At 48.0% G+C, this 21,817-nt stretch overlaps 1 protein-coding gene across 1 annotated transcript in view; it reads left to right on the forward strand.

Annotated features, from left to right (window-relative positions):
• Positions 1-21,817, forward strand: part of Plb1 (phospholipase B1) — a 180,185-nt gene that overhangs the window by 107,092 nt on the left and 51,276 nt on the right. The window contains exons 19-31 of the mRNA XM_042696639.1: positions 950-1,008; positions 3,366-3,439; positions 4,623-4,666; positions 8,581-8,689; positions 11,225-11,276; positions 12,928-13,008; positions 14,295-14,360; positions 14,900-15,000; positions 17,725-17,806; positions 19,581-19,685; positions 19,798-19,893; positions 20,038-20,109; positions 20,999-21,037. Of these exons, the coding sequence (XP_042552573.1) occupies positions 950-1,008; positions 3,366-3,439; positions 4,623-4,666; positions 8,581-8,689; positions 11,225-11,276; positions 12,928-13,008; positions 14,295-14,360; positions 14,900-15,000; positions 17,725-17,806; positions 19,581-19,685; positions 19,798-19,893; positions 20,038-20,109; positions 20,999-21,037 (980 nt within the window). The remainder of the gene's footprint in view (positions 1-949; positions 1,009-3,365; positions 3,440-4,622; positions 4,667-8,580; positions 8,690-11,224; positions 11,277-12,927; positions 13,009-14,294; positions 14,361-14,899; positions 15,001-17,724; positions 17,807-19,580; positions 19,686-19,797; positions 19,894-20,037; positions 20,110-20,998; positions 21,038-21,817) is intronic.

Consider the following 21,817-nt stretch of genomic DNA (forward strand, 5'->3'; position numbering starts at 1 on the left):
CTCAGCCTCCTGGGGTAGCTAGGATTATAGGTGTGAGCCTCCAGTACCTGGCTGGTTCATGTCTGTATGGAGATTGAGACTGGAGGATCACAGTTTGAAGCCAGTCTGGGCAGAAAAGTCTGAGATTCCATCTCTGAAATAACTAGTGAAAAGCAAGGCTGGAGGTATGGCTTAAGTAGTACAGCACCAGCCTTAAGCAAACTAGCTGAACAAGCAAGCTGAGCAAGTTTGAGGCCCTGAGGGCAAGCCCTAGTGCTTGAAAATAATATAGAGCTATTGTGAGGGATGATATAATGTATAGACGAGGTAAGTCCATGGGGACAGACAGTAGTTTGCTGGTTTGAGGTCTGGTGGAAGAGGAGGTGGAGAATGACTATTTCATGGGTTCAGGGTCTCTTCATGTGGGAGCAGCGGGTGGCGATGATTGTACAGCAAATGTCACTCAACTGTTCACCTTACAATAGTGAATTTTGTGTTCTGTGCCTCTCTCCTCCATTAAGAATGATAGTGGTTAGGGAAGCAGTTATTTCCTTTGTCACTTCAGAGAAACTGCTCTTTTGTAGAATGATGTAACACTTTATCCCAAGCGTCATCAAATCCTAGAATGTATCCAGCATTGGCTCTATGTCTTCCACAATTCCTCCCCTGCACCCCAAATTACTTCGCAAGGGCTTGTCACTTCTCACCTGATGGCGTCCAGTGTTACCCGCGAATGCTAGCCAAGATTCCATCTCGGCTCTCAACCCCTCTGCCCCGGTGCCCAGAGGGGAGGTGGCAGCCAGGGTCCACGGCTGATGTTGCTGAGCCCTGTGCACTGTATCTTTTGTTCCAAGGTGTATTGCTGGGAATACAGGCTTTGTCTCCATTTTCCTTGAAGATGGTCATTGGATTTAGGGGAGGTAGAACCAGAACGGCCCACTTTCCATTCACCCCAACTCTGCATTCTCAGTTCACAGGTTGAAGCCAGCTGACATCAAGGTCATCGGAGCCCTGGGCGACTCTCTCACAGTAAGTTACTCAGCCTAGAAGAAAGGGGGAAGAGGAGAAAACTCTGGTGACTGTCAGAAGATGGAGGAGAAATGCCCAGAGGTTTCGCTCCCATCTTGGGTCTTGATCTCCAGGCCCTCCCCTGCAACCCAGTACTCTGCCCTTTTACTGGGAGGCTAGCACTGGGACTTGAACTCAGTGCTCTCACTTGGCTTTCTTGTTCAAAGTTGGTGCTCTACCTTGTGAGCCATAGCTCCACTTCTAGCTTTTTTGGGGGGTTAACTGGAAATAAGAGTGTCTCAGCTTTTTGTCTGTCCAGGCTGGCTTTGAACTACAATCATCAGCCTCCCAAATAGCTAGGATTACAGGTGTGAGCCACCAGTGCCACCTACATCCTAACCTGAGCTTTCCTCGTCCTATAGTGAACTGAAGGCGAGAAGAGGAGTAGGGAGGGCTCTGAAGGAGCATGGGTGACAGAAATGGCTCACCCATGCCACCCAGCCCATCAGTGTGAAGGGTCAACCTTAGGCTAGGTTGCATCTCCAAAGACCGATGCTTTGCTTTGTGAATGTAGGAAAGCTAAGAGAAGATACCAAGAAGGGAGCCAAAGAGGAGATGAGAGAGGAGTGGGTGCTAATGGGAGCAAGGAGGTAGCGGTAAGAAAAGAGGAGTCCTGGAAGAGGTGGAGGATGATCAAGCCTACTCTGCAGCCATTCCAGGTGGCATCTCAGACCTCATGAAGGGTGATCATGAAAAACACAATCAGGTCCTTTGAGTGGCTGTGAGTGGGGACCTAGACATTCCCAGACACATGGCTCACACAGAATTCACTCCTGAGGGAGTGGGCCTGCTGTCCCCTGGACCAGAGGGTCTCCAGCTGGATCCTGTCTGTGAGCTGGACCACACGGTGAGGTCCCAGTCTCCTTCAAGAAGGTGCAGTGGGTGTCCATGACCATCCAGCTTGTAAGTGTTGGAACCAGGCCTGGGATCCAGAGATCCTGACCCTAAGTCCTAGCTCCTGTCCCTCATGAAGAAGATCCTCTTCCTCCAGAAGCCCTCAGAAGCCCCTCACCTCACGGGTCCTTCAATTTGGGCTGTGTGTGTGTGTGTGTGTGTGTGTGTTGTACCTGTTCTGGGACTTGAACTCTGGGCCTAAGTGCTGTCCCTGAGCTTTTGTGCTCAAAACTAGCACTCTACCACTTGAGCCACAGCTCCATACCTCCATAGTCTTACTACTTGGATCCTTCTGCAGGCTGCTCCTTGACTTGATGCACCTTACTTGCTTCCTGCCCAGCAGGGCTAAAATCACTTTTCTCCCCTATGATCTCCTGGGAGATGCTCTCAGGACAAGAAGCCACAGGAAAGCACACATCACTTTGAGTGTGACATACCTGGCAGGCAGCCAAGGAATTGGGTACCAGGAAATTGGGAAATAATTCCCTGGGGAGCCACTTGTGGAGATCAACCTTCACTCCAGCTGCCTTGAGGCCCATCTTCAGCAAACTCTTTGGAATGTTGGAATGGTTCAACCCAGAAATATATGGACATAACTATGGAGGATGTCCACACAGTGTTTTTAAGACCCTATTTTTGCCAGGTGCTGATGGCTCACATCCATAATCCTAGCTACTCAGGAGGCTGAGGTCTAAGGATCAAGGTTCAAAGCTAGTCTAGGCAAAGAAGTCCAATAAAACTCTTTATCTCCAATTAACAACCAAAAAGCTGAAAGTGCAGCTGTTGCTCAAATAATAGAATACCAACCTTGAAAGCTAAGGGATAACATCCAGGACCTGAGTTCAAGCCCTAGTGCTGTCACACACACACACACACACACACACACACACACACACACACACACACACACACACGACTCTGCTTTTCCTCCAAGTGGTAGGATTATGAGGTTTCTTTTAACTGTATATAAGTGAGACATAATGATACAAAAGGATTGTTATGTGTATTTTTATGATGTATTTTAAAAACTTTTAAAAAATTGAGAAACACAGGGCCCCAAAATATGTCCTTTGGAAAAAGACATGTTACAGTCTCATTTCCAAAGCACTTTGCTCACTGTTTTCTGTCCACCGGGGTCCAGGCAGGGTTCCTGGGAGGAGCAGGAGCTGTGGATGCTGCTAGGTTTCTCCACTGTGGATGGTGCTAGGTTTCTCCACTGAGAGCTTGCCTCCATCGTGGTAAAGGCATCTTGGAGCCATCTTGGATGGCAGGCTACACATCTGGATGTGGTGCTACATAGACTCTGGATTCCAGAGTGTGCCCAGATGGTCCTGCCTAGAATAAAAGTATAGAACTTCTGGCAAGCAAGCAAACATGGCGGTCTAGGAAAAACAGGAGCAACCACCCTTGATTTTCCCTCCCAGGCAGGCAATGGGGCCGGGTCCAGAGTTGGAGCCATCCTGGACGTCTTGACTCAGTACCGAGGCCTGTCCTGGAGGTGAGTGAGGGCACAGCCAGGCCTGGAGACCCCTGAGAGCCTTCTACAGAACACCTCAAGCAGAAGATGAGCCATGTAGTTCTTTTCCATGACAAATTCCCAGGTTCCATGTAAGGAAAGTATCAGCTTCTTAAACCATGACATTCCCTCAAATGGGGTACACTCTGGACAGGAGTTTGGGGGAGACACGATGCAAGTGTTTGGGTTGGAAATGCTTCTGGGTCTTTCATTTCTCCCTCTCAGCGGGTTGCCTGGTACAGTCTGATTCCTGCTATGCCTGGGATCTAACTACAGCCCTAGTACCAGGTGTGTGGGACTCTGAGTGTGTTGACATTTGGTGTTTCTTCAGGCTGGAATCCAGAGTCTCCATCCCATACCAGCTTTAACCTCAGCATAGAATCCCTACATCCTAAACCTCCTGCTGCTGTGCAGTTAAACCCCAAACATTCCAGGCACCTCTTAGATGTTTCAGGCATGCTAAGCACAGAGAAAAGGGATACAGAAGAGCAGAGAACCCAGTCAAGTCTGGAATGCTGTGTGTATCCATGCCTGCAAACCCACTGGCTTTGATCGCCTTGGAATTTTAGCATTGGCCTGTGAGGTGTCTACTCCCTTTGAAAGATGACTTTTCCGAGCCAAGAGGGAGAGAAAGACTAGGCTAAACTAAACAAACAAAACTCCTGTGTTTTTACACTAGAAATGGTGAGTTCAGCTGTAGCAATTAAGTGGGATGGAACTGGCCGCTTGGGCTTTGGCAGTCAGGGTGTCAGGGATCAGCTTACTTCTTCCCCCTGCCCAGATGTCAGAGCTCTGTGTTAGAAAAGAAAACAGAAAAGAAAAAGAGACAGGAAGGAAGGAAGGAAGGAAGGAAGGAAGGAGGGTGGGAGGGAGGGAGGGAGGGAGGGAGGGAGGGGGAGGTAAAGGGGGTGGAGGGACAGAGGGAAGGTCTAAAGGAGGGAAGGAGGGAGGGAGAGGGGAAGGGAAGGTCGTGGACAGTCCTGACAGGCTTTAATCCCTGGCCTAGTATTTTGCTCCGTGTAGGGGAAGGAATGGGTTTTATTTCTGTTTGCTTTTCTTTCCAAAATGCTGAGGAAAGGGCGGGTCTCCGGGCTGTTTGTCTGCCCTGGTAGCATTTGAAGTTGGCATTGTAAACCTTCATTTTCTCTCTTGATTCCATCAACAGTTGCGGAGGAGACCAGAACATCAGCACGGTGACCACCCTGGCCAGTGAGTACGCGCCGCGCGCACGCTTTACACCCGCTTCCGGTGACAGGGTGCGCCTGCGCACTGCATGCTTGCCCCTGGAAGCGGAGCGCGCCTGCAGCTCCACTTGGCGGCTGACCGCCCCGGACTGCTGCAGGAGCCGGCAGTGTGCGGTAGAGGGCGCTGCTTCCCGGAAGCTGCTGTTCTGATTCCCACTCGGGCAGCAGGATTGAAGCCCTGGAGTTCGGATTTTGTTGTTGTTCGTGAAGAGAAATTGTCTTTGTCTAAGAAAGGAAACAAGGAAGATGATGAGAGAGAGCTAAGACCAAATCTTAGTGTGCGTCATAAGAAAGAAGATAGGGAGGGTGGGACCCCACTTCTGCTTTGCTAGGTTCTCTGAGCAGAGCAGGGATCTGGGAGGGGTCTGGGAAGGATCTGGGTCTGGATCTGGTCCTGCCTGAGCCTCTTAGGCATCGCTCTGCACCAAGGCCTGGCTTTGGATTGTGTTGTTTATGAACCATTGCAGTTGCAATAGAGATGAAACTACCTTCCCCAAGCTATGCAAACAGCCGTATCTGGGGCTCAGTGTTTTTCTTAACGATTCTGCCAACATCCTGCTAGTACTGATTTCCTAAACTCTGGCTACATTCTCCAATGGGTGTGGATTGCCCAACTCTTCATTCTCTTTAGAACATACCCAACTCAGTGTGTGTTCTAAAAGTACACCTGCAGGGGCTGGGAAGGTGGCTCAGTGGTAGAGCGCTTGCCTTGCATGCATGAGGCCCTGGGTTCGATTCCTCAGCACCACATATGCAAAAAGAAAAAAGCCAAAAGTGGCGCTGTAGCTCAAGTGGTAGAGTGCTAGCCTTGAGCTGAAGAGCTGAAGGACAGCGCCCAGGCCCAGAGTTCAGGCCCCACGACTGGACCCAAAAAAATAAAAATAAAAGTACACCTGCAGCAAACGTTTGCAGTTGTTGTGATATATCTTAAGGAGCTAAGAAAGCCTTTGACTTGTAAATCACCAAGGCTTTGCTCTTCAGGATGCTTAATGTCTGTATAGGCAGAACACATCAGACTTCACATTCATTATGTTTAGGTGATTGACAGCTGGTACTAATTTTAAATAGGTGCAATTCTGTGCCACAAGAACTCTCTGTCCTCTTGATTTCTAGGTTATATACACAAGGGCTATAAATAAGCTCCCTTCTTGCTAGGAGATGGCTTCGGTTGCTTTTTGAGTGTGATAAAGTTGACTGTGAAATGTCCCAGGAGGAAGACTGGAAATCATCTGGCTTGAGATCTTTAAGCCAAGAGATTCACAAAGGAGACTCCCCCAATACACTTAGCCGGGAAGAATGGAGGTTCTTCAGTATTGTTTCCACTACATTTGTGAAGACAGTTTGATTGTAGGGGCTGAAAAAAATCGATAAAATAGCCCTATGGAAATGTGTTAGAAACTCTGACACCATATGATCAGAACAGAACCATCAGAGGCCTGACTGCCTGTAAAGTTGAATCCAGCAGATGCTCTGGTGTTCGGTGGTGGGCAAGTAGAGCTATGCCCTGACGATATAAGTCTCTTTTAGGGACATGCCTTCTCAAGGCCAGACCCATTAAGCCAGTCATCAGAGCCATGCGCAAAGCTTAGGGGGGAAATAAATAGAAGAAGGCTGCTAATGCTATCTTCTGAAAAAAGCATCACGAAGTAGATTCCATCAGGTAAAGGAGGGGGATGGAATGTTCCTGGCATAGATAACTGCACACACCAGCAAGTTCTTGCCCTATCCAGTATGTCGTTCCTGTCTATGACATTACTTCTAAATAGCTGAGTTGCTGGCACTGGATTCCTCTAGTAATAGAGAACCCACCACCTCTAAGGACAAACAGGTCTATTCTCAAAGAGCACTGATGATTTCACAGTCCCTCCTTCTCATGAGTGGATATCAGGGTAACTGCACATTTCTCAGTCTCAAAAGTCATAGCACTAAGTCTAATCCAGCTAGGATGAGAACACCCTGAAGCAAATAACTGGATGGCATGAGATCCTAAAGTCCTGTTATTACCCAGCCAATTCCTCTCCCCAGGAAAGAGAACCCTGGGTGGGAACTGAGATACCAAGACTTTGGCCAAGGGTTCTGTTCTTAATAGTTGTGTAACTCTGAACAGATTCTCCTGATTGAGGCCAAATGCATTTATTGGGCAGTACATTAGGCCCTGGTACATACAGGCCCCTGCTCTGAGGAGTTCTTAGCCAAGATGAGGAGGTGGCAAAGCCAGTATGGTCCAAAGCCAACCAATGAGATACCTATGGATGAAATGGGGAAAGTCCTAGGAAGATGTAGACTACTGAAATGGACTTGATTAGAAGTAGAAAAATAGGATAGATTTCTAACAATGAAGAGATTCATTGGTAATTAGTTCCCACTAACTCTCCCCCCACCCTTCAAAAATGCTAAGCTCTTCTGGTTTCAGTGAAAAATTCTATCAAATAGTAAATTATAATCTCTTCACGAACTTCTCTCTCTCTAAAATAAGAGGGGAGGGAATTCTGTGAATTTTCACTGACACCAAAGGAAGACAAAGTTCTTGCAGTCACCAGTGCAAAGCAAACCACCACCAGGATAGACCTCTCCATATACACTAGCATAGTCATAATAAAAAGACAGAAAACAAGAAATATTGGTGACAATATGGGGAAACAGAAGTCCTCACTGACTGCTATTGGAATGGAAAATGGTGCAGCTGTTCTGAGAAAAAGTCCTACAAGTTTCTCAAATGTTAAGCAGTGTTATCATATGATCCAAGAATTCTACTTCTAGTACATCTAGAAAAGAACCCCCTACAAAAGCTTGTATAGAAATATTCATAGCAGCATTGTTCATAATACCAAAACAAAAACAGAGCTGGATGTCTATGGTTCAAGCCTGTAATCCTAGCTATTTAGGAGGCTGAGATCTGAGGATCTTGGTTCAAAGCCAGCCTGAGCAGGAAAGTCCTGGAGACTCTTCAGTTTACCAAAAAGCTGGGAATGGAGCTATGGCTTAAAGTGGTAGAGCACTAGTTTTGAGCAAAAAAGCTCAGGGACAGTGTCCAGTCCCTGAGTTCAAGCTCCAGGACTGGCACAAAAAATAACAACAACAAAAAAAAACACACAAAAAACCGGAAAGATGTCCAATGCCCCAAACTGAAAAATGGATAGATAAAATGTGCCATGTCCATATAAGGATATTACCTAACAAGGAAAAGGAATCATCATATCCCAATGTGGGAGTTAAGTAAAAGGTGCCAATCACAAAGACCATCGTTTTATATTATTATATAATTTCATGTCTCTAAAATGTCTGGAGTAGCAAATCTTTGACAGCACAAAATAAATCAGAGATTTCCACAGGGTTGGGAGGAATAGTAAGAGACCAGGCTTCTTTTGGAGAAGATGAAAATGTTCTAAAGTTGATGGTCAAAAAGAAGTATAATATACTAAAAGCTGGCCAGCCCTATACTTTTAGATATACTTTGTGGACTTTATAGTCCAAATGGACCTCTCAATATACCTTCATATATTTAGAAAAATACAACAATGTATGAGAAAAGCATCTAGCCCAGAATCATGTTTATTGAATGATAATTCATTAGGTACCTATTGCATACAACTTGTGTGGTGGGGGTCTGCCGAACATTTTATTCTCATGCTGGGTGAACAGTACAGTAAGGGCTGTTGGTGAGAACTCTACCTTGTCTCTAGCACCCAAGGTGTTCATCAAAGGAACCTGTGAGCTGAGCGTGGTGATGCAGGTCTGTAATCCCAGCATTCCAGGCGGAGGCATTTCTAGGCTAGCCTGGGCTATGGAGCAAGAAGACCCTGCCTTAACCCATGTTTTTAAAGGAAGTTTGTTGTGTTGCTATATAGTTACTAAACATGTCTTTCTTTATACTTCTAGACATCCTCCGAGAATTCAATCCTTCCTTGAAAGGCTTCTCTGTTGGCACGGGAAAGGAAACGACTTCTGGAGCCTTCTTAAACCAGGCTGTGGCAGGAGCCAAATCTGAGTGAGCCATGGGGGGTTGAGTGGGGGGAAACATCTCAGAGCCCCTGGGGACTGGGGAGAGGGGGCTTGGCCCAAATTGAGTTTATGGCTGAGAAGTGAGAGATTTGTTCTGGAACGGGGTATGAGGGTCAGAAGCTGGAATGGGCGCTCTCCAGTGTATTTCTTGCTGCCAGACACAGAAATTTGCCAGTGTGTGCCCAGTCCTACCTCACAGCTAACTTCATATCCTGGCACAGGCTTTGAGCACATGCCCCTGGCCTCAGCTGTGACTGGTCCCAGCTGTTGTCATGTTACTGTGCTGTTTAGAGTCTGACACCCCTGCCCCCTACCTCCCATTTCTCAGCCAGACTTGGGGGCTCTGCATGCTTCTGTGTCCCAGGAAGAGTACCAGCCTGGGTGATGAAGCTACAAGTCTGGGTCCTGGCTTCTTCCCTGTCCTCTCTGAGCCTCAGGCTTTGGGAGGTAGGGCTGGGAACCTCTGTCATAAGGAAGGTAGCTGTGAGGCTCAATCCCCACCTTGGATGCAAAATACCTACTGAGCTGGAAGTAGTGTGGACACCTTGCACTGGGGTGACGGTCCCAGCGATAAGTCCCAGCTGAAGGGCCCACCTGGCAATCACCACCCAGTGGTCCTCAGCCCACCCCAGAGCTAGAAGGTCAGCTTTCTCCATCACACCAGAGTGTTGAGTGCCTGCTTACAGAACAAGCGAACAACACACCCAAAAGTCATGGGAAGAGCCTTTCTGCTTAAGAATCACACCAGCCTGGCATCTGGTGGCTCCTGCCTGTAATTCTAGCTACTCAGGAGGCTGAGATCTGAGGATCGAAGTTCAAAGCCAGATGAGACAGGAAAGTCTATCAGACCCTTATCTCCAATAACTACTCAAAAAAAAAAAAAAAAAAAAAAAAGCTGGAAGTAGAGCTATGGCTCAAGTGGTAGAGTACTAGTCTTGAGAAAAATAGCTCAGGGACAGTACCTAGGCTCTGAGTTCAAGCCCCAGGACCAGCACACACACACACACACACACACACACACACACACACACAATAGTCTATACTAGATGCTGATAATCTGAGTATTACAGTTCAAAGCCAGATTGGGTAGACAAATCCTTGAGACTCTTATCTCTAATCAAACAGCAAAAAAAGGAAAACAAAGCAAAAGAACAACAAAAAAACAGAAGTGAAGCTGTGGCTCAAGTTGTAGAGCATCCACCATGAGTAGGAAAAGCTAAATGAACATGAGGCCCTGAGTTCAAGTCCCAGTACCAGCACCAAAAAAAAAAAAAGTCACAAGCCTCAATTTTCCATGTAGTTCCCAGGATGCCTGTGATTTGGCTTCTAGATCTCCTGACACACTCCCGGCTCCCTGCACCGTCCTCGGGGTATGAGCCACCTAAGTAGCTTTCTCATTTATTTCAATAGGAAGCAGGCATCATACAAAGCCTAATAGATTTTATAATGCACTTGGGAGGCTGCTTTTCCTTTTGTTTAGGTTGCAAGTGAGAGGCGACTGATTCAGAATTCTGGCTTGCTTCAGTGTTACTCTTAATTCTGCTTCCACCCAGAATATGCCAGCTGGTAGTGTAAGGAGGAGAGGCAGTTCTGAGCATGAGACAATCCAAGAATGAATCTCAGCGTGGAGAACATGGGAGCGGCTAAGCAAGCATGGTTCACAGGGCTCTGCTTTTCCTGAGGCCTTCTGGCTCATTGGATTGCAAACAATCCAAGCAATCCTGTCTGTAAGGGGTAGGGGAGGGAGGGGGGGAGCAGAAGGGAGGAGAGTTGCAGTTGAAATGGCCTGAACACATGCGCTCACTTGACCTCATGGCTGGCCTCAGGTCCTGCAGGTGAGACACCACCCCTCTCCTCCACCCAGCAGTGCACTGTTCACCAACTGCCTTCACCTGTATCACCCTTGTGTTGTGCACAGCATTTCTGTGTGATGGACAGAGCGTTTGACTGGGCTTTGAAATCAGGGCCTCAAGCTCTCCCTTGGCTTTTCCGCTCAAGGCTGGTCCTCTACCACTTGAGCCACTTCTGGCTTGTTTGCTAGTTAATGGGAGATAAGAGTCTCATGGACGTTTCTCTCTAGATTAGCTTCAAACTGTGATCCTCAGATCTCAGCCTCCTAAGTAGCTAGGATTACAGATGTAAACCTCTAGCACCCAGCCTTACAATCTTTGTAAACTGAGAACTTAAGATCATTTCCCACAAATAGCCAGAAGGAACCAAATGCCCAAGCCAGGCATTTCCATTGCTGAGCACGATATGAAACCCTCATACGGTAGACTTTCTGTTTGCCTTGGACAGGCTTGGAAGAGACAATAGGTCATCAACTATGCCAATCAGAAAACAGTCCCTTGGAGGGTCCTGCCCCCAACTGTCACCCCTCCCCCACCTCTTCCTGAATGGAGTTCTATGTATGGCCTTGTCTTCCTTTCCTGCCCTTGTCCCTCCTCTGTTGTGTATCTATCTGATGGGAGTTCTGTCTGCTAAGAGCCCCTCACCAGTGTCCTCCTTTATGTCCACACAGGGACTTAGCTGTCCAGGCCAGGAGGCTGGTGGACCTAATGAAGAATGACACGGTGAGTCTGGGGGCACTGCGGTGAGACTTCCTGGAACTTGAGATGAATAAGAGAAAGCACAGACACAGAGAAGTCAAAGACAAGATGAGGGGAGCCCAGGAGGAAGGTTAGGTTTCTAGCAGGCACCTATAGCTCTGATTGCTGCTATTCTGTGAAGGATGTTCTGTTCCCTTGTTCAGATTCAGCGTTTATCACAGGTCAAGCCTGAAGCCAGAAATGCAACACAATCCTGTCCTCAAGGGGCTCATAAGGGAGAATCAAGATTATCAAGAGTTGACATGTGCTTTATAGAGAAGGCAATGGCCCATGCCTAAAATCCCAGTTACTCAGAAGGCAGAGATAGGGAGGATTGAGGTAAGAGGCCAGTCCAGCCAAAAAGCTACTGAGACCCTCATCTCAACAAACTGGGGTGTAATGGTATGCACCTCTGATCCCAGCTACACAGCAAACACAAGTAGAAGGATCATGGTCTGAGATCAGCTCTGTGCAAAAGTGCAAGAGCCTACTTGAAAAGTAACGAAAATGAAAATAAAAGAGATGGTAGCAGAGCTCAGGTAGAACGCGTCCAGCAAGCATGAGGCTCTGAGTTCAAACCCTATTACCATCAGGAAAGGGTGGGGGAAGCTATATGTGAAAGAGCAGTGTGCAGAAGGGAGTTAGGCCCCTCTGCACGGGCAGAAGACAGATGTTTGAGCTGGGTTCTGGAAGGTGAGCTTGAGCTCTCTTTGAGTGGGAAGCAGGTTCTCACTGCAGGCCTGTGTTGGAGCTGTTCCCCTGTGGAAGAAATCACTGAAGAACGGGGTCTGGGATTCATTGTGGAGAATGTGATTTCATGTATACTACAATCCACCTTTGACACGTTTCAGAGTAGTTCTATTGTTAATGTCACACTCTTCTGGATTTTGCTTTTATCTTTCTCCTCCCACCCTCTTTTAGAAGCCCAGGTCAGAGAAACAAAACACTGTAGGCCAGGGGACAGCATAGGCTGTGAGGCTGTCTTTGGGCTACCGCTTATAGAAGGGGTGTGGCCACATCCTTGCACCCGGCCCCATGACTTCAACTTCTCCCTCCTGTCCCTCTTGGGAGATCCAGGAAGTGGCAAAGTGTTTCCAGGGTCACATTCACTGATCCACCTCTCCAGCTGGATTTGCTCGTTGGCAGCTTTAACTTGTGGGAATGATCTGAATCTGAAGAACTCTCTCTTAATGGAAGAAAGTCCTTTCTTCCAAAAGGCATATGGAGAATTCCAAGTTGCTAGAAGATTCTAGACTAACCTTTCATTCCCAGTGCCAGGATCCACCTTCGTAACTTCCACCTACTCCTTGCCATGCTGGAGATGGAGGACGAAGCTCAGAGGTCACACCCATCTACTGTCATCCAGATGGTTGGGGACCTCCACCTGTGTGCTACTATGTAAGGATACAGCCACAGGACTTCCAGTGACTCCATCTAACACATATGGCATTCAGGAGTTCACAGCCCCCAAACCAAAGAACAGAACTCACGAATGGCTACTCTCTGGTGTGTCAGGACCATCCCTTCCTGCTCATGACTGGTGTTCTACCACTTGAGCCACGTGTCCTTTCAAGAGTGGATTTTCCCTGTCTTGACTGTGGTATAGGGGCTTACCTTGGTTTCCTGTTCATTGCAGAGGATACATTTCCAGGAGGACTGGAAGATAATCACCCTGTTTATAGGAGGCAATGACCTCTGTGATTCCTGTACTGACCCGGTAGGTGCTCGGTTCTTCTCTCAGGCTCCCCAGTCCTAGCAAAGAAATTCCATAGTTGGACATTGGTTATTGGAGCAGCACCACTGGGCCAGGTCTTGGATGGTGGTTTGGCATAGATCGAGTCTAGATTAATCTTGACGTGGAGAGGGCATTCACCTCAAGAGGAAGAGGCAACAGGACAAGCAGGATTGATTGATGAAGTTTCATATCTTTCTAGAAACTAAGATAGCGTATCAAGGATCTAGCAAAATCTTGCCTGTCTTCTAGATAACCCAAAGGCAGCTCTTTCTGCAGGACTTAATCACCCTGGCCAGGACCACCTTTGTGCAGATGCTAGGGAAGGTTGATTTCCTATTAAGGCATTTAGTCAATGTTCAGATACTCAGCCCTCAGGGAAGGGGAGTTGCTGCTGGGGACAAGTGGGGAATCTGGGACTGTGGGCCCTTCATGAGCTTCCCTGAGTGACACAACTTTACCCTGTTGCATAGAGCAGGGCTCTTGGTTAGATCTCAAAGAATGAGTTCTGCTGCTTTAAAAAAAATGTTAAAAATCACAATGTCTAGTCCAGCTTACCCATAACCCTCACTTCTCAGGAAGCTGAGATCTAAGGATTGTGGTTCAAAGGCAGGTTGGGCAGAAAGTCCATGAGACTCTTATCTCCAATCCAACACTAAAAAGCTAGAAATGGATCTGTGGCTCAAGTGAGCACTAGCCTTGAGCAAAAATGCTCAGGGACAGCACCTAGGCCCTGAATTCAAGCCCCAGAACTAGTATGCGTGTGCGTGTGTATGTGCATGTGTGCATGTATACACACATACACACACACACACAGTATCTACATCAGGAGAAATAAGAATGAAAATACATTTATGTACTCTCTTCCTTTCCCATTGCCTCCTTATGGCACGCTATGTAGACCAGGCTCTGAAGCTGAAGACAGCAGGCTATAGGACCAGGCAATTCACATTTCAGTTCTCCAACACCACCAGTTTAGAAGGCCCAGAGATATACCGAGACTCTATAGCTCATGAACATGTGGCAGTTCCAGAACTTTCTATAGCTCTATGCAAAAGAAAGAATATCTCCCCAAGGATCACAGCCAGCGCAAGCCTGAAGAGCATGTATGGTATTGGGCAGAAGGCTGGGTCCCCCAGAGACAAACCTACTTCTATTTTACAGTTGCCCACTCTGACAGAAATAAAAGGAGAGAAGCAGGAAATAGCCTTGATCAGTAGAGAGACAATGGATGATGAATGGGACTCAGGAGATTCTTCTATTCCCTGCAGGTTCACCATTCACCCCAGAACTTCACAGCGAACATCAGGAAGGCCCTGGACATCCTTCATGCTGAGGTATAGAAGCTGGGCCATGCTGCCCAGAGCAGCTCACTGTGGCTGTGGGGCTCAGAGATCCCTGAAGATAGCTCTGGCTTCTTGCTGAGACCTTCCTGGAAGATCTCTTTTATCATGTCCCAGCAGCCTGGATGCAAAGAGAGGGAGAAGGAGGGATGAAGGAAATGGATGGGGCCAGATGAAGATCCCTAGCTCTGAAGCCCAGCAAGAGAAGCAAACTCCAAGCCTATATAAGAGGCTAGGGTTGAGCCAGGTGCTAGTGGCTCATACCTGTAAATCCCTGCTACTCAGGAGGCTGAGATCTGAGGATCATGGTTCAAAGCCAGGCCAAGCAGGAAAGTCTGTGAGACTACAGGAAAAAATCAGAAGTGGAGTAATGTCTCAAGTGGTAGAGCACTAACTTTGAGCAAAAAAAAAAAAAAAAAAAAAAAGCTCAGTAACAGTGCCTAGACCCTGAATTCAAGCCCCAGGACTGGGACACAATAACAAAAGACTGGGACTGCCTACCTCATCATCTTGGTGTCTGATTCTCTTTGCAGGTTCCTCGGGCATTTGTGAACCTGGTGAAGGCACTTGAGATCATTAACCTGAGAGAGCTGTACCTGGAGAATAAAGTCAGCTGCCCACGGCTGATCCTCAGGTCAGGCTGAAACTTCCCCTTTCCCTGCAAGGGCCATGGATCCTTAGCAGATTCCTTAGAAAAGCCCAGAGCAGAATGTGAAACAGTACTGAGGTTACTCCTTTTTCTAACTAGAAAAGGCCTCAGGGTTTCCCACAGAGGGTTTTTAACCCAGGACAGGTCCCAGCTGCCGGCCCTAAGGTGTATATGTAGAACTCACCCCTGCTCCTGTTGTCATGGCAGCCACAGAGAGGGAAGAGCCAGGCATTGGGAATGAAGGGAGGCCCAGTAACCAAGGCTTAAGGAGGACATAGGCCTCTCCCAAGATCTGCTTCCCCAGGTGTCCCCTCCCCTCCTGGAGGCCCATCCCCAGGAAAGACAATGCCTCCTGCTGGTGTATGTAACTCCAGGCTGGACATTCACAATTAGAGCTCTAATGTCACTTATTAGAAGATGAAGTGGCTACCTCAGAATCTGCAGGGTGCAGAAGATGAAGACTTCCCCAGGGAACAGAGCACCCTGGTCATAAGAAAGTCCTGTAAAGCTCATCTTAAAGATGGCTTCCCATCCAGTATTTCAGGGTCCCATGGCTCTCAGGAATAAGATGGCCTTCTAGCTGAAGCATAACCATATATATATATATATATATATATATATATATATATATATATATATATATATATACACACACACACACACACACACATATATATATATACACATATACATATATGTATATATATATATGGCAATGTTCTGTGCCATCCTGGCCCTCTTCCCCCAGCCCTGTATCTCTGTCCAGACCCCCACTGTGTCCCTGAGCACATCATACTAGTCATCTCCATACAGTAATGATTTCCCCACAGCCCAAGAACTCTGAGTCACTGCCCGCCCAGCCCAGGGGCTCAGGGGCTGTTTGCTGAATGACAGAATGAATAATTCAGAGCCAGTCTTGCTCTTGGAAATGAAGGAGAATGCTGGCTGATCACCTGAAAAGCCATGCCAAACCTTCCCTGGGAGGCCCAGACTGCACAGCTCCCCTGGAGAAGGCCTCAGGGTACCACGAGCAGAGGCAGGCTAGCTGCGGGTGACACAATGTGACACATGCCTATTAACACAGCTGGTGTCAGGCAAGCTATTTTCAGCTGCTGACTCATCAGCTGGCTCTGGCTTTCTCCAGTCCCTGGGCCACACAGGATTTTTACTCTGCGGTCACAGCAGCTTCACCAAAAGGTCCCCTGCTATTGCTCACTACAGGGTTTGTTTGGGGTTGCTGTTGTTGTTGTTTCAGAGCATTAAAACTGGAGATTTTGTGTTTTGACCAATTGATGGAATGTCAGCATCAGATGGATTCAGGGTCACCTTGTCCTACAACTCCAGTGCTCCATGCTTCCTGTCCCTCTGTCAGTCTGTCTCAGTGGCACTGGGTCTATAATGAGCCATCTGTGCTATTATTATCTCAAACTCCCCCACTCCCTGACCCAAAGCCAAGATTTGCCCAATGGCCAGCTGGAGCAGGGCTGCAGACTGGACAGGAGCAGCTTAATATAGAGATGGAGAGGTCAGGTTCAAAGCTAAGCAGACAAGTTTTTGTCCTTGCTCCTATATTCAGCATTTGTATGGCTGTGTGACTTTAAGAAAGTTATATTTCAGGGTGTCAGGGGCTCACACCTGTGATCCTAGCTACTTAGGAAGCTAGATCTGAAGATCTGAAGATTGTGGTTCAAAGCCAGCCTGGGCAGGAAAGTTCATGAGACTGTTATCACCAATTAACTACCAAAAACTGGAAGTGGATCTGTGGCCCATGTGATAGAGCACCAACTTTGAGTGAAAGAGCGAAAGGACAGTGCCCAGTTCCTGAGTTCAAGTCCAATACTAGCACAGAAAGAAAGAGAAAGAGAGGGAGAGTGGAAGGAAGGAAGGAAGGAAGGAAGGAAGGAAGGAAGGAAGGAAGGAATGCAGGGAGGGAGGGAGGGAGGGAGGGAGGGAGGAAGGAAGGAAGGAAGGAATGCATGGAGGGAGGGAGGGAAGGAGGAAGGAAGGAAGGAAGGAAGGAAGGAAGGAAGTTATTTAACCACCAAGCCTCAGTTTCTCAGTTTCTTCTCTCTTTTTTTTTTTTTCCTTTGGCTATGCCAAAACCTTGTACATGCTAGGTATGTACTTTAACTTTGAGCTGTATCCCCCCCACTCCTTTTTATTTTTGATTTGGAGCTAAGGTATTGCTAAATTGCTTAAGCTATCTTTGAACTTGCTATCTTCCTGCCTCAGTCTTGGGAAGGGTAGCTGGGATTACAGTTGTATACCATCAGACCTAGCTTCAGTTTTTCTCATTTAAAATGGAGATAATGAGCATTCAAATGCTAGAACAGCTGGGAAGATTAAGCAGGTTGATGATACCCATAGAGCTCTTATCAGCTTGGCACAGGTAACTCTCAATGACTGAGAGCAATTGTTGTCTTCACTATCATTATAGAGAGGGAGGTGTGCCTCTGCATAGCACTGTCCTCAGACAGTTCTGGGTGACTCAGCTCCATAAAAGTCCCTCTTACAGATGTTTCAAATTCCACTTTCAAGAGAAAAGCCAGGTCAGGCACATCTTCTTGGCTTCATTTGGCTCAGTCAGTGGGCCCTGCTATAGCACAAATTCCTGATAGCTCAAACCTAAAAGAAATAGAATCTTCTGAGTCTCAAGCTGGCGTGGCAAGTGATCTTGAGGTGGGGACGTCTCTGTGGTTTCTTCTACAGGTCTTTGTGTCCCTGTGTCCTGAAGTTTGATGATAATTCAACAGAACTTGCCTCCCTCGTGGAAATAAACAGAAAGTACCAGGTAAGCCCCAAAGGGACTCTGCCACCACCCCTGTGCAATGTGTCTAGTGGCACCCTGCAGGGGATCAGAGGCTGCCCCTGCCTGGGTGGGTGCTGACCACTGACCAGCAAGACCACATGGAAACACTGGCGTCTGCTTCTTTCAATGCCACCCCAGAGTAAAGTCACCAAACCCAGTTCTCCAAAGCCCAGTTCCTTGAAACCAATGTTTCTATGTGTTTGTGAACAAATGTGTCTCATGGAGAGAAATCTCAGTGTGGAATGTTCTAGATCAAACTCCAACTCTTTTGGGAACAGGTGGTCCTGGGGAACACCAGAGGAGGAAAACTCAGCCCCTGCCCTTCTTGGGGGTTGTGGCCTTGTTGAGTCTTTGTCAGATCTTTGAGGAGACAGTAGACTCCTTTGACTGTCCCAAGTTTCCCCTCAATTGTCCAGTCCTTCACTCAAAAGGGACAGTGGCGACTCTCCTTCCAGAGTGGGCACAAGTAGCCTGCAGAGGTGGCAAGTATCCCAGGCCCCCTGGGGGGAATCACTTCCCTATAGACTCTTGCGGGGAGGGGGGCAGCTGTCATGTGGAGTGTTCCAGGGGCTCCAAGAAATAATCTTTTATTTTGTTACCCCCAATTGCCCCACCCTGCCTTCTGGTCACTGCTGGGTTACACGTCCTGTGCCCCGCGCAGGCACCTGCCGCTCTGGTAAGGCAGCACACAGCCCGCACCAGGACCAGGCAGGTTATGGCCCTGGGTTCAGCCCTGGGCTGGGTGGGATTCTCGGGGGCAAGCCATGAGCTCGTGCTCATTCTGGCTAATTTAGGCAGACCCCAGACATCTCTGGTAGAAGGGGTCCTCTTCAGACTGGTCCTAGGAAAAGACAGTAGCACATGTCTCTGGAAAGTGACCACGTAATTGTTCCCAGCTGTGTAAGCCTTATGACACTCTCTCTCTCTAGCCACATGTGGCCCCAAATTCAGGAACCCCTGGTGAGTCGTAAAATGACAGACCCTGACAGGAGTGGGAGCCAGAACTGGGGTAACTGTCTTAGATCTACTCTTAAGCAGAAGCTATGAGGATTCAGCTCTGTTACACCCCTAGCAAAATATTTAAGCATCTCAAAGAAGGACATATGTGCTCACATACCCGCTCTGCACAAACAATACAAAACTATGTTAAACGGTGCGGATCTACACAACTGTAGGATAAAGATAAATGTAAGAGGTATCTTTGATTAAGTGTTATGTCGTTCAGTATTAGCCCCACCCCCACAGCAGACTTTAACCAACCAGAATGACTTTCAAAGGGAGTCAAGGGCTGGCACAGTGGTAAAGGCCTATAATCCCAGCTACTAAGGAAGTAGAGGTAGGAGAAACATGGCCTGTGGAAAATCAGTGTGAGGACCTAGCTAAGAAAAAATCAAACCAAAGTAGAATGACCAAGGGCATGGCTCAAGTGGTAGAGTGCAAGCATGAGCCCCTGAGTTCCATCTCTAGGACTGCCAAACAAAGCAAGGTGAACTGAGGGAGGGACTTAGGTTTCTCTTACCTATACTTTTTCATAGCTCTAACTATATGCAATTGCAGCAGAGGCTGGGCCATGTGTAGGTGAAACTGGGGCAGATCCAAAGGGTATCTAACCTGTTCCTGGTCAGATAAGACTTTGGGGAAGATTGATTTCACCCAACAGCCGGACTGTTGAAACTTGTGTCAGAGAAGAGATTGCACAGGGATGGAGGACCCCTGACCCCTGACCCCTGACCCCAAACCCTTTATCCCCCTTCAGGAGGGGACTCACGAGTTGATTGAGAGTGGCCGCTACGACACCAGGGATGATTTCACTGTGGTTGTCCAGCCGTTCTTCGAGAAAGTGGAGATGCCAAAGACCTCGGTAAAGAAGGCCTCTGTTGTGGATGAGCGGAGCTCCCCAAGGGCATCCCAGAGCTCTGAGCACTGGTTATACCTTCTGACATCTCTCCTTTCTTTTTCTGCCCGGTGAGCAGGAAGGCTTGCCCGACAGTTCTTTCTTTGCACCTGACTGTTTCCACTTCAGCAGCAAGGCTCACGCCCGTGCAGCCAGTGCCCTCTGGAAAAACATGGTGAGATGGCCAAGCCAAAAGAATCACCTTCCCTCAAGTCCTGTGGCCTTTGTCCTCCCTCCCCCCACTTCCCTCCTCCACCCCTGACCTCTTCACCTTGGCCATCTCTTTTTCTCATTTGCATCTCCCTGCTTCTGGCTTTAGCTGCAGCCTGTTGGCCAGAAGACAACACGACATAATTTTGAAGACAAGGTCAATGTCATGTGTCCAAACCAGGTAGAGTGAGACATGGTCCTTGTGCACCCTACCCAGCTTCCAGCTCCCTTTAGGCTTCTCAGTTCACTCCTCCCACCCTCCAGAGTGCCCCCCTCCCTGCCCCATCTGATACTATAGACTAACCATCAAATGGTTGAAGAGGAATGGAGATGATTGATCTGGAGGTTCTCCATGGCAGGGGCCCTAGTATAAGTCCATGATGGACGCCTCTCGTTTGGGAAGGCAAGAGGAACATGGCAGCTCTCATCCAAAGACTAGAGCAGGGATAGAGGGCTACCGTATAGCCACTGACTCTGTTATGGTCAGATACAGACTGAAACCTGGTTGGGTGGAGTGTGGAGGACACTAAGCAAGAAGCGAAAGCCGATCAAGATCTCTATTGTCAAATGATTCTCAGAGCTCTGCGTGGCAACCTTCACCTCTGAAAAAATCTAACCCGAAGGGGTCCCAGGCTTGACCCTGGGTTCTGCCATAAGAGGGCCTGCATGGGAGGCAGGATTAAAACTCCGTCTTTTCTTCCCTTAGGGCAGTGTGGCTGGACATGGGGTGGCAAGGGAGCCCAGGAAATGGAGACAGGGATTCTTGTACAGAGAGAGGCACACTGCTGCATGGGGGCAGGATAGAGAAACAGAGACAGCCCAGCTGAGCAGTAGAGAGAAGACATGCATGTCACTGGGAGGGACTTAGGGTTTGCTGTAAGTCTTGGTTTAGGTTGTGGGGAGTGTCTTGGAGTATTCTGGGAAGGAACCCACAGCAGTCACCCTGGATGGGAGGAGCTGGTCTCAGAGAAGGGAGCAGGGGGGGTCAAAGGTGCATGTGTCCAGATCAGGGCTCACTACAGGTTAGTAAACAAGCCATACATGTGACCATTGCCCACACTCTTCTGCAGGTCTGGCCATACCTGAGCACCTACAAGAACAACATGGAGGTATCTCGTCTCACTTCCTTTTGACTCAATAGGCAGTGGGGTGGGCAGACCTTGAACCAGGGCGGGCCCAATAGGACAGATGGGAAAGTGAATAAGAATTCCTGACAGGCCATCCAGGGGGTTCCCACTCTTTTATGAAGACAATCTACCTGTCCACACCGTCAGACTGGATGGAACTGGAAAGTCCATTGATAATAATGGCTGGTCCAGCCAACCACATCACAGCCCCACCAAGAGGTCGTAAAGACATCTACCTCTCAGAGCTGGGCAGTTGCAGAGCTTAGGATGGGGGTAGGGGTGTCTTGCATTAGAAGAAGGAAGTATGTAACCTAGATGAACACATCTCAGCTGGTTATACCAAAATCCCCCAGGGAGCCTTCTTCAACTGCCCTTTGTAGACTCTGGGAATCTCCTTTATTTTTATTTATTTATTTTTTGTGTACCATTCTTGGGGCTTGAATTCAGGGCCTGAGTGCTGTCCCTGAGCATTTTTTGCTCAAGACAAATGCTCTACCACTTGAGCCACAGCTCATTTCTGCCTTTTGTGACAGTTAATTGGAGATGAGTCTTGTGGATTTCCCTCTCTGAGCTGCCTTTGAACCGAGATCCTCAGATCTTAACCTCCTGAGTAGCTAGGATTATAGGTGTAAGCATGGTTGCCTGCTCAGCTGGCCCCAGAGTCTTGATAATAAATGTTGTGAAGGAATTCCATTCACACCACATCAAATCATTCCGTTTAAACCATGGGAATCTAGGGTGTGAGTTGTTTGTTGTGATGGT

Source organism: Dipodomys spectabilis, unplaced genomic scaffold (assembly GCF_019054845.1).
Source record: "Dipodomys spectabilis isolate Male_0828 unplaced genomic scaffold, ASM1905484v1 ptg000210l, whole genome shotgun sequence".
Lineage (NCBI taxonomy): Eukaryota > Metazoa > Chordata > Mammalia > Rodentia > Heteromyidae > Dipodomys > Dipodomys spectabilis.